The sequence below is a fragment of the Tachypleus tridentatus genome, chromosome 9 (assembly GCF_004210375.1).
Source record: "Tachypleus tridentatus isolate NWPU-2018 chromosome 9, ASM421037v1, whole genome shotgun sequence".
Taxonomy (NCBI): domain Eukaryota; kingdom Metazoa; phylum Arthropoda; class Merostomata; order Xiphosura; family Limulidae; genus Tachypleus; species Tachypleus tridentatus.
The window spans coordinates 90,782,688-90,795,042 of NC_134833.1; the positions used below are offsets into that span (position 1 = coordinate 90,782,688).

The 12,355-nt window shown below is 28.5% G+C and overlaps 1 protein-coding gene across 1 annotated transcript in view; it reads right to left on the reverse strand.

The window, feature by feature from the left end:
* Positions 1–272: 272 nt before the first annotated feature.
* The window catches only part of LOC143225730 (2-oxoadipate dehydrogenase complex component E1), a 69,097-nt gene continuing 57,014 nt past the window's right edge, over positions 273–12,355 (reverse strand). Inside the window, 7 exon segments of the mRNA XM_076455652.1 lie at positions 273–3,263; positions 3,666–3,751; positions 5,203–5,266; positions 7,072–7,317; positions 7,687–7,791; positions 9,536–9,636; positions 10,068–10,224. Coding sequence (XP_076311767.1) covers positions 3,159–3,263; positions 3,666–3,751; positions 5,203–5,266; positions 7,072–7,317; positions 7,687–7,791; positions 9,536–9,636; positions 10,068–10,224 — 864 coding nt within the window. The 3' untranslated portion in view covers positions 273–3,158.

The window sequence follows — 12,355 nt, forward strand, 5'->3', positions numbered from 1 at the left end:
AAGACATCTTGTGGATATTTTACTAAAAACATAAGACAGAAAAATATATTGGAGGAATTGAAGAAACACATATAAACCATCACACATGGAATAACTAGATTATGATCAATAGCATCAGGACTTTGTTCCAATTAAGGTAAGTTTTGTAATTTCATGGATAGGTCTAGCACAATTATATTATTTCCACAGGATTACAGATAAGTTTGTAGAAGTACAATTGCATGTCTTTGTTGTAGATGGAAAGAAAGTAAACCCAGCTTAAACTTGATTCAAATATAAATGCTTTATTTGTTGAAGTAAATAAAACAGCTGAAAAGGCTACTAACTTATGATAAGGTAATTTGAAAAGCAAAATAAACTGCATTTAAAAGCCCAGTAAAACTAACCCACATAATAAGTAACAATCAATCAGAGATTTAACAGATTAAAAATAATTGAAACCAGGAAAAATAAAATTTTCACATGAAGTTAAAAATATTTTATATTTTGTAAAGCTTCTTTTGGCACATTTGTTCGGCAATTTTTGAATATTTAAAATGTTACCTGTTAAAACACCATTTCTTTGAAAACTGTATATCTAGTAAACATTAAAAATCCAAGGAATTACAAAAATTCCACTTGCAAGGATATCACTAAATTTTTGGTGATATGTACTGTTCATTTACTTAATAACAATTCATAAACTTTGGCATATTTATACACTGATAATTTACTTGCAGTTTATGAGAACAAACATAAATTTATGAACTTCAAAAATATAAATTTTTGCCTTTATTAAGTAATACACAACATAAATTTTGTACTACAATAGCCTATAGAAGTGAAGTTTAAAAGTACTTCTTTGTCAATACAATCCTGCATCAGAAAATTATTTTTTTTATTCTCACATTGTTTTACAGTATAGATCTTATACATAAAAGGATTTTATCTTAATAGACTAAAACTCTAGATCAGTGGCATAAGTATGCCCATAGTTTCTGTAATTGTGGGGAAGGTGGGTCCCAAAAGAAGGGACTGAATCAACAAGAATAATTATAGAATATACAGAAATGGGATTCATTAGATATATGAAGTGGCAATATTCTTAAGAGTTCTAAACAGCAATGAAGTTTTTTATTACATTTACCTGTAGGAATTTAAAATAGATTAAACCATATCATGAAAAATATTTTTAAGAGACCCTTGATATTTGTGATATGACTGGCACATCCTTATGCTGTACATGGTAGAACAGCTAGATCTGAGATCTTCAAGGTTGAAAAAAAAAAAAAGCAATTATACTTATCCTTTATTCAAATAGTAAAATGCCTCAGTTAATATAAGAGCAGTCACTTCCAACAGTATGTTTCCAGTATTTCAAACAATAGTAAAGTGCACTGCTGCTGGTTGAAGATTAAAAACAAAACAAGAGGCTATTGTAGATAACATGCAATTTTTGCTTTGCTTGCCTATAGTATAAGGGGAAATTGTGTCCTATTCCTTTATTAACGTGATTTTCTGTAGTTCATATAATTAACATCTTTATAATGTAAATTAGTCAAAATTTGTTTCTGTTGTATTATAACAATTCTAAATATGCAAAATGCGTGGTTGCTGGAGTCCCCACCTCAGATCCACCCAGCTGAAATAGGAGGGATACACATTCTCGTAATAACAAAAACACTGGAAAAAAACAACAACAAATAAAAAACAAGCTGCATAAAATTCTGGTTCTGTATTGTTAAACACAGTGATCTTTAAGTTAGGACTATTCAACAGAATAAAAACAAATAGTTAGCAGCATCTGTTGAGTGTGTTCGATGACACATTGAAACTTGAATGTTGGCTATTTCAACTTGTATGTCATTGTGATAACTATTATGCCAGACTTAGCTTCTTCTACCTTGTGCTAAAAAAATGTATCACATCAAAGAAAAAAACTGATACAGACTTTTACTTAATGAATGATTACAACATCTATATTATTTGATAAAAAATTATAGCATTTATTATAAAATCTAACATTTTATAATTTAGTCTATTCATTTTCACTATGAATGCTAATTTCCTCATATATGGAATTGTTACTAATTAATCTATAGAATAAAAAAAATCCCATAACCCCTTTATATTAAGTCTTCTTGAGCATACGTTTATTGACATCTAAGAAGTCATTGTAATCCCAAAAGAATGAATTGTTCTAATCATACCAATCACTCACTTCTGAAAATAAGAAACTGTAAAAATTCGCAAGTGAGAATGCTGCTTCTAAAGGAAGTTCCAAAACCGCCATACAAAAATTAACCATTTTTAGTAATAAATATATAATAATAAACCCATATTAGCTGCACAAAATACTGAAATTTCAATGTCAATCAATTTTAATCTTTAACAACAAAAAAGAGAAACAACCCTAAAACTCAACAGGATATAAAAGGTGTTAACTTTTCTGTTGGTTAACCTTTTTTGATAATATAACCAAGTATTTAACACAAGTAAACATTGATTATTTCATGCATTTTTCACAATGTTATCAAAAAAAGTTCTAGGTACAGCTAACAATGTTTTTTATGATATTAAAAGAAAATTACTTGTAAATATTCAGAATAAATTTTCAGTGGTCTTCTTCATTGATTTAACAATATATAAAAAATGTCTCAAAATGCATGATTCTACACATAAAACAGAACTAACAAATTAGATGATGAATCCATTTCTACCAAATTTAAAAATCTGTAAAAGTTTTCAATGGATCCTAAAACCATTCAATTACACTTCATAATTTACATAGATATATTTCTTTAGTATTAGAATATTTAACAGTAATCAAAAACAAATCACAGTAACTTTATTTTCAAAAATAATTAATTTTGGCAGAATTTCCTACATAAATGTAAAATTGGGGTGTTTGTGATTATCTAACAAATCAGTTTTGACACAAGAATAAACAAAGGATTTACCTTCTTATTCTTATCTATTACTAGTGCATTGAGTAAAAAAACAATAAACAGAAGCTTTTAATATACATGAAGTACTATGAGTTTTGTTTTCTATATTGTAAAGGATTTGGAAACATAGTATAAAACATTAACAGCATAACTCTTGTGTATAATATTGTAAGAAAATTTTCCAAATGATGTTCAGTAGATATGAAGTTTTATTAAAGCAATGTAAGCCCTCTAGTTTTCAAATGGTTTCTCCACAATATCCTTGGCTTCTTGTTGATGAATTTTACCTATTCCAACAGCTGGAGTTCCTAATGGTCCTCTTCCTACATACTTTAACTGGAATAAAAATGTCACTTTATACAAACAAAATAATAATTATTACCATAAAGAAAACTTAAATATTACTTACTGATGTTAACTTTGATTAACACTAACAGTTGAATTGCACATTCTTTTTCTCTCATTTTGATCATCACTAACAAACTGAGTTATTCTTTCTTTTCCTCTCATCTTCATCAACATTAAAACACAGCTCAAGATCATGGTATAAACAATGAGATACTAAAATTTTGTGACTTTCCATGACTGCCATGAACCATGTTTATTGTGACATACTGCCACAAAAAATACCAATACAATAAGAACTGTTGAAATACAGATGTTCAGTCCATGTTTTAACCAAATACTATATTATGTAAATTATTTTCTTTTTTTAGTATTATTTCAAAAAATACTTACATCACATCCAAGCATATTACGGAATCGTGGTTGTACAAAAGACCAAGCACCCATATTTTGATGTTCCTCTTGACTCCAAATGAATTCTAGAAAATGGTAAAAAAAAATAAAGCAGTTTCAGTTCATCATCACTGTATAGGTGTTAAACACTAGAACAGAAAAAGGAAAAAGTGCTATTTTGAAGATAAAGACAATATCTCATTTTTTATTTCATTCAAAAGAGTAAAAAAAGCATTTTAAAGCATTAGTTTCTAAATACACAAATCATACATGGATTAAAATGATATTGTATTCAAAATTATAAAATATTTAGTAGTGTTTCATGATTGAATATGGGACAAAAATGTCTACTACTACTGTTTGGAATGTACTTTTAATTTTATGGTAATAGTACAAATATAGTTGTCTTTGTATATTATTCTACAGAAAGTTTCATTGAGATAGGTGATGAAAATTTCAACACAATATTATCTGAAAATTAAGTTTTCACTTAAAGTCTTTGGTGTTGCTATCTGTGAAGACAATCCTGCTGAGTTACAAAGTAATTTAGATCATTTAGTAAGATAGACAAACAAATGGCAATTGGATTTTAATTATAATAAATGCAAGATGATCCATGTGGGTTATCACAATTTTAATTACAAGTATAATTTGGATGGAAATAACTTTAACAGTGTTATGAAGGAAAGGAATCACGATCTAATAGACAGTCAGTCTCTAAAGTCATACAAGCAGTGTGCTGTTGCTTGTGGTAGGGTAAATTGGATTTTAGGTTGCATCTTCAGAAATATTAAAAACAAATCTAAAAAATTTACAATTTTCATTGTACAAGTCACATTTGGAATATTGTGTTCAGTTTTGACTCTTTACCTTAAGAAAGACATTGAATTGTTGGAGAGGGTTCAGAGAAGGGTTACTAAAACAGTGCCTGGGAAGAAAGTGTTGTCATATGAGGAGAAGGTGAAATCTCTCAAATTGATAGGGGAGATGTAATTGAGATGTTTAAGACTGTAAAGGGAACTGATAGTGTTGATATACTGTTTTTTTCATATTTAACAGAGAACAGTAGGACTAGATGACAAAAATATAAATTTTAGCAAGGTTGGAATTATCTTCAACTCAGATAGTTTCATTTATTTTTAAATGGATTGCCTTCAGATGTTGTGGAGGCAGTAAATTTAAGCAAGCTTAAGAAAACACTTGATAAAAGTGTATGAGTGATAAAGGCTGGCTTTAAGTTTCTTTTATTATTTACTTATTAACAGTTTAAGTTTAGAGGATGGAAAAGCTGAGATGCATCAATAAGTCCAATGCTGTCCCAAAACATTATGTTATTCCACTTAAAAATAGTATGAGAATTCTTCACTGTTTTTTTTTAAAGCAACCATAAATCATGTACTAGTCTCTTTATTTTTTGACAAGATTTTTTTTTCAAAATAAATAAAGGACATAACTTGCAAAAAAGTGAAACAAGAGACTGAATATTAACAAAGGATATCTGTAAGATACTATTAAATATATCTTTAAAAATACTTACTTTTGGCATTTGGATACTTCTGTAATTGTGCTGATATTTCACTGGTTGGAAAAGGACACAATGACTACAAAGGAAATAAAATTACATATTAACTCTCTTACACTAGCTATTCTGGGTATGTCAAGAGGTTTTAGTGGCTTATTTTCAAAATGTTATTACTTTTTTATGTTATAGCAATTAGCATAACATAAAATAACAGCTAAAAATCCATATTGTAATAATATACAAGTTTTAAGTTCTTAATTCTACTAGGAAATATTTTAATATATCCTGAATTGCTCCTACTGTAACAAGTGACATTTTCTACAGGCATGACATCTTCCCCATTTTAGCCACCACCCCTCCAATACATACAAAATTCAATATAAATTACTCACAACAAAATTATCATTGCTCAGGCAAATCATAATTTTTACAGTCTTCAATTTTGTTTGGTTACAGAGCTATCAAATAGAAAATCAGAACCCCATTGTCACATCCCACCTGCCACATCCCACCTGCCACATCCCACCTGTCACATCCCACCTGCCACATCCCACCTGTCACATCCTCTCTTTCAGGATTTACTGATAGTTCTATTATGTTCACTTCTATATCATTAATAACCAGCAGAAAGCCAAGATTTTCAAGTAGCAAATGACATATTGTATATAATTGTTTTCTGAACAAGAATTATCAATTTCACTTTTAGTACAAGCTTTGTTCCCATGGGAAATATAGCAACTAATTTGGATGAATTTGTGTTGGCTCTTGTTGCATAATTGGAAACCCAGAAAAAAATTGTAATAGGTGGAGGAAACTGTCTGCTTTATGAATGTTATGATTCTTTGTTCTTTGGTGCATTGTTTAATTCATTCAAATTATTTACTGCATTACTACCATTAGTATAAAAGAGTAGGGTTAGGTGTCATCAACAGTTAACAGCAAAAACAAGAATACTCGGGTAAGTATTTCTTATTTTTCAAGTTCATTCTTTATATTTATTACAAAAGTAAATAAAATGTAAAAATAGAGTTTTTTAGGTTATTTAAGGTTACATTAGGTAAAATAAATAACAATATAACACAAATGTTTCATGAGACATGCATCAAGTAACTTGGTGGTGCAACTGAATATCATAATGTGAGCTGTACATTCCCTTAGTGATTTAAAATTTATACTGGCATTAATAGTCATTAAGACACAGTTCAAAGAGTAATTAAAGGGCAATAAAACAATTAAATTTAATTATAAGTAGATTTATACTGTTACACGTTTAAAGCTATTTAGAATAAATTAATTTAGGTTCATATAACTATATGAAATCATTCTAGAAAGAAAAAAGCAGGTAATTTAGATCTATTTTTAGTTTTTTCCTTGTGATTATGAGGTCGGTCAAATTGACCAACCTTGTATGGTGACAGAGTACAAAACATAACAGATACAATATACAGTTCAAATGAAAACAAACATTTGAAATGTATTTAGAAGGTTTTGGAGATTACATAAATGAAATTTGTGACATGAAGAAAAGTATTCTTAATCTTAACATAAAAATTACTTTCCACATGAACAATGCAAAACAAATACTCAATATATTCATGAACAATTCTTTATTTTAGTTCATTAAAAGTACTTCACTAAAAATTATGATTTTTTTTTGTTTGTGAAAGACTTATAAGATTTACTGAAACACTACCAAACTCCATGAATATAATATTAAAAGTTATTAGTATCAAATCTGTAAAGACTCTAAACAAATACAAAGAAGTCATATGGCAAGTGTAATTCTCCAAGCACATGTTAAGAGAGTTAAAGATACATTTTTAAAATAATCCTGAACACAATAAGAAAAAAATTAAAAATATACAAATACTCATATTTACTTACTTCAATTCTAATTATAGCTATGTCCTTCTTTGCTAGAGATTCTCGATGTTTCTGAAGTGCATAGAAATGTTTTCCACAACAAAATATAATACACTGAACATCTGAAGGTTGTACACTGCAATCACTCAGAACAGGAAGAAAAGTTTTTCCAGGAGACATTTCTGACAGTGATGAAACTGCTGCTGGGTAACGAAGAAGGATTTTGGGAGAAGCAACAATCAAAGGTTTACGAAAGTTGCGGATAACCTAGAATATTGGTACTTTTATTGGATTATAGAGTTAATCACACCCCAGTCAAAATTTATAGTTCATAACTATAAAGTTAATGAATATTATTTTTATAAACAATTCCTATTTTAATATATAAAGTATTTAATGAAAAACTGCATATTAAGCACATAAACTAAATTTAATGAAACTCAGATATCCCAATACGCTTTGTTGTATAGAACATTTAAACAATTTCCTTAAGAGAGAAATGTAAAAGTATTATATCTGAAACAATAATGTATAATTAAAATACACAAGATGTTAAAAGCAATCAGCAATGATAAATAAAGTTGTAACTTCAATTCCCTGATTCAAGCAAAACAGAATATAGTTAAAATATCTTACTTGTCTTCGAAGCAAATGGAAGTATTGAGCTGGTGTAGTGGGATTGATGACTTGCCAGTTAACGTTGTCTCCATCAGTGATGCCAGATTCATTGCTGTCACTCATCTAAAAAAGTAATCATTCCACTCACTTGTCATGTTCTATAGAGCTTATTATTTCTATCTGTCACTTAATTTATATTAACAGTAACAAATATTTTCTTCCAAAAGAAGCATTACACTCATTTCTTATTATATACAAATTATTTCTATCTGTCACTTAATTTTTTGTTAATAATGTGAGTGTTGTATAGGACAAAAACATCCTTAGGACATTTAAATAATTATGTACATTGTGTTGTTAAACCATAATTTGACAATAAAAGACAAAGAAATCATAAAGTCCAGACTCTTAAAAAGTGGCAACGTTATTTGCCTTTAATTACTTCTCCATCACTTCTATACATTTTCTTCTGTGTATCACACAACTTTTTATTGTATTAAATACCAGCATGTCTTCTGTAATTTTTCTGAAGATAAAATTCTGAGTTGAACCACATATTTAAAAACTAAGAATATCCTACTCATGGCTTCTCATGTTAATAATAAGTACTGTTATTTGTACAAAACAAAACTATCAGTTGAATTTATATGAATGCATATAATACCTTTTATTGATAATAAGTTTAAAACTATTCGGTTGAGGAATAATTCGTGAGCGTATTTTCAAGTTAAAAAAATATATTCATAAATGAAACGCTTTCACAAAATATTTCATGTCATTTGGTAGATAAGTTTTTGCTCTAATAGATGGTATGTTTGATTTTCATATGTCTTTAATTTTTGCTTTCATTTTCAGCTCATTAAATGGAATGTCAAGTGGACAAAATCGAGCATTTTCGACACCATCTGCTTTTCTCATTTAAAACAATGCATACTATATACCTAGGTATTACATGAAATAAAGTATCGTAATAAATGTTTTGGGTGTAATGTGTTCATGCATTGAAGTATTGTATAGTCTTGCATGTAATGCTTGAATGAAATTATTTAAAAACGCTCACAAATTATTCCTCAACTTAATAGCAAAATAAAAAAGTGAAGTAATTTTGCTATAAAACCTGACAGAAATGAACAGGATCTCATTTGATGTTTCTCTTTGTGCCATATCCAATTAATATTATATAATTACAATAAAACAGTTATTCCCTTTATAAGTTGAATAACATAATCTTCTCATCAACAACAGGTACCATTAAATTTAATTTGAGTGGGTTTCATCCACTGGTATATCTATTTTTTTACACCTTATGTAAATCTTCAACAATCTTGTATAAATTGAGTTAATTTTTAGTGAATCAGTAAACTGTTAACATGTGTAAAACTGAGAAAAAATATTTAGTATTAAGAACTGGAAGACTAAAAAAATTAATAGTTCTTGTAATAAATATTTAAAGAACACTAAAGCATTATACTACAACTGGGAGTTTCAAGATCTAATAAGCGAGATGAACATCTAAATGAGAGGACAGTATGATTAAAATAACTTTACCATTAAAAAAATACAAAATATTTTCAATAAGAAAGAAATATACAATATTAATATTACTATGATCTGCAGTAGAAGATTCCAAATGGTAGAAGTCTATTCTATTTATCTTTATCTCTCAAGTATTCTACCACCAAAAGCAGTACAAAGAGCTGAAGTGTGTTCTAGATTTCCCTATCTCTCTAGTAAAGTACCAGTAAAAACACTTTCCAAATAGCAGAAGGCTTTTCTAGCCATCTCTATCTCTCTAGCAACCTAACTATAAGAAACATTCCAAATGGCAGAAGTTTATTCTAATTGTCTCTATCTCTCAATAACCTACCTGCAAGAAACGCTCTAAGCGACATGAAGTGTGTTCTGGGCCAGCACCATCATATCCATGAGGAAGAAGGATAACAATTCCACTTTGAAGCAACCATTTAGCTAAACAGTTAAATTCATATGAGTGAGCTAACATAAGTCGTTTTTAATTACCCATTAAATTAGCAAATAGCAAGTATACATTATGTTCATTTTAACAACACTATATATAACAAGTTCAATTGTTATAAAGTGAAAATGTTTTTACACACACACATTAAATACATCATAAAATCATCAGGACATCCCAAGAAATTTAAAAGTGTATTAAAACATCAAGTGAAATTACATCAACACAAACCGAGAAGTGTAAAACATTAAGACCTAATATTTAAATTTATTTTATTTAAATACAAAACTAAAAATGTCCTTTTTCAACTAAATACTATTTTACTTTAAATAAAAACAAATAAAAAAACAATAAGAAATAAGAAAAAAGTTAAATCAAAATGGTTACTAGGTTATTAACCTATTGAGGGGTATATATCACATACTTTCACCAGATGAGATGAAAGTGTCAAATATGATCTGTGCTCCATTGAAAAAGTCTCCAAACTGTGCTTCCCACAAGATAAGGTTATTGGGACTCTCTATACTCATACCATATTCAAAGCCTAGGACAGCTTCTTCTGACAGAATACTGTTACATACCTGAAGGTTGGAAATAAGATACGTATGTATTTATAAATAAGAAATAAAACAATCATAAAGACAGAATCTAAATATACTATTTTAAAGTTAGAATATATGTGTATTAGTTTGTTATAATCTAAAAAACAAGCCAAAACAAAAATAAGTTAAAAATACTGAACAAAAAGTGCTGCACAAATTAAAAAATTCTCAAGTATATAAAATATACCCTAGGTTTTGGAGGTGCCTGAGGAAGTCGGATGCACATTGCAATGAGGATACACTGTCTATCAGTCTTAACCTCCATTTGCCAGTCTCACATAAAAAAATAAAATAAAGGAGTAGCAATAGAAATAGAAATTAGGAGAAAGAGATGTGGGTGCTGAAGACCACAATGTCCTACATCTATGTCATCCTTCACTGCATGCAGACAGTTGTGGGAAGGTGACTGCTCTCCAGAGTAAAGAAGAAAAAAAATTGAAAAATAAGGTACTACCACCTGGAGGTAAGTAAGTTAAAAACTTACCTCTTGAAGTTAGCATACCAGCCCCCATTATGATAGAAAGTAAGTAACTGGTAGTCCAATAAACAAATTATATTAGTATGAAGAGTTCCATCCAGTTATCCAAACAAACTAGTATAGCCCCCAACCACCACTAATTATATAAGTTTGTTATAATGTAAATACAAGTTGAAACAGTTTCCTTAACTTTATCAGTATTAATTTTCTCTAATATATATACATATACACACACAAATATATTAAGCTAACAATGTAGAACAATTTTTATATCAGAAATAAAAAGTAAAATTCAAAAGATATAGAATTCAATACATTAAACAGCACAAAAAATGGTGTTAACAAAATCAGCAATACATAAACAATGCAGTGCACTTTACTTAGGAAAAAGTATAACCTACAGTAGTACTTACAATAAGGAGAGTCATCATGTTGTACAGAAAAGCCTATCTCGCATACCTCACAACTTAAATTGAAACACCCAGAAAACAAAATCTCATGACATATTCATTAGTTAAAAGAATTACTTAAGCAGCTTTTCCTTGTATGTTAATTTTATTTCAGTTCAAAAACAATAAACGTTTTAATTGATATACATTCAGAACTGTAGTAGAACTTAACAAGTAATGCATCAGCACACAAAGAAATAAGGCAATTAATGTCATGAAAATAAACACACCAGAATACTTTTCAGTTGTAATATTTCATAAAACATCAGTGTGAATATACATTTTCATTACGTAATGTTGCATGTCAGGATACAGAGATATACTCTATTCTAGAACTTAAAACCTTTTTCCTGGAATGAAAAAATGCATGTGTATTCCTTGATGTTTTTTAAACAGAAATAAACAAGTTATGTTGCCAAATCAAAATAACAACTTTTCAAGGATAAAATATGATACATCACTACTTTTTACTGTAGTTTCTGACAGTGTATCTAATTAGATCAACTGGTAGTTTCACACAGACTACTACTTAATCTATCTCTTTCAACTTGTGATTTTACACAGACTACTTAATCTACATTTTTAACAAGTGATTTTTGAAAGACTACTTAATCTACTTTTTAGTACTGCTTTTTGACAAATTATCTAATTTAACTTTTAAGTACTTATTTTTTAACAATCTATTCTACCTTTTAATTAGTGATTTTTGACAACTTCATATATTATCTTTTAACTAATGATTTTGAACAGACTACTTAATTTACCTTTTAAACAATGGCTTTTTGACAAAATATTATCTAATGTACCCTTAACTCAGTCAAAATGGGCTTGGTCAATCTGACCGACCATGTGACCATATTCTGTGTGAAAAGCAATTTACAAGCGAAGATTAAAATACTTTTCCTCATCTCAAAAATCTCAAACATATAATCCCTAAAACATCCTAAATACATTACAAACACTTTTTTTCTTTAAAATGTTATATTTTATGTTCTTTATCTCAAAATAGTATTGGTCAATGTGACTGATTTCATAACCATCAAACAAAAGAGGAAATAAATTTAAATTACCCTCTTTTTCTTTCTACAATGACTTCAAATTGTAAAATGACACAATATTCATTTATCCTGAGTAGCTTTAAGCTCCTAATGATATACATCTATTTATAATTAAACTTTATTGC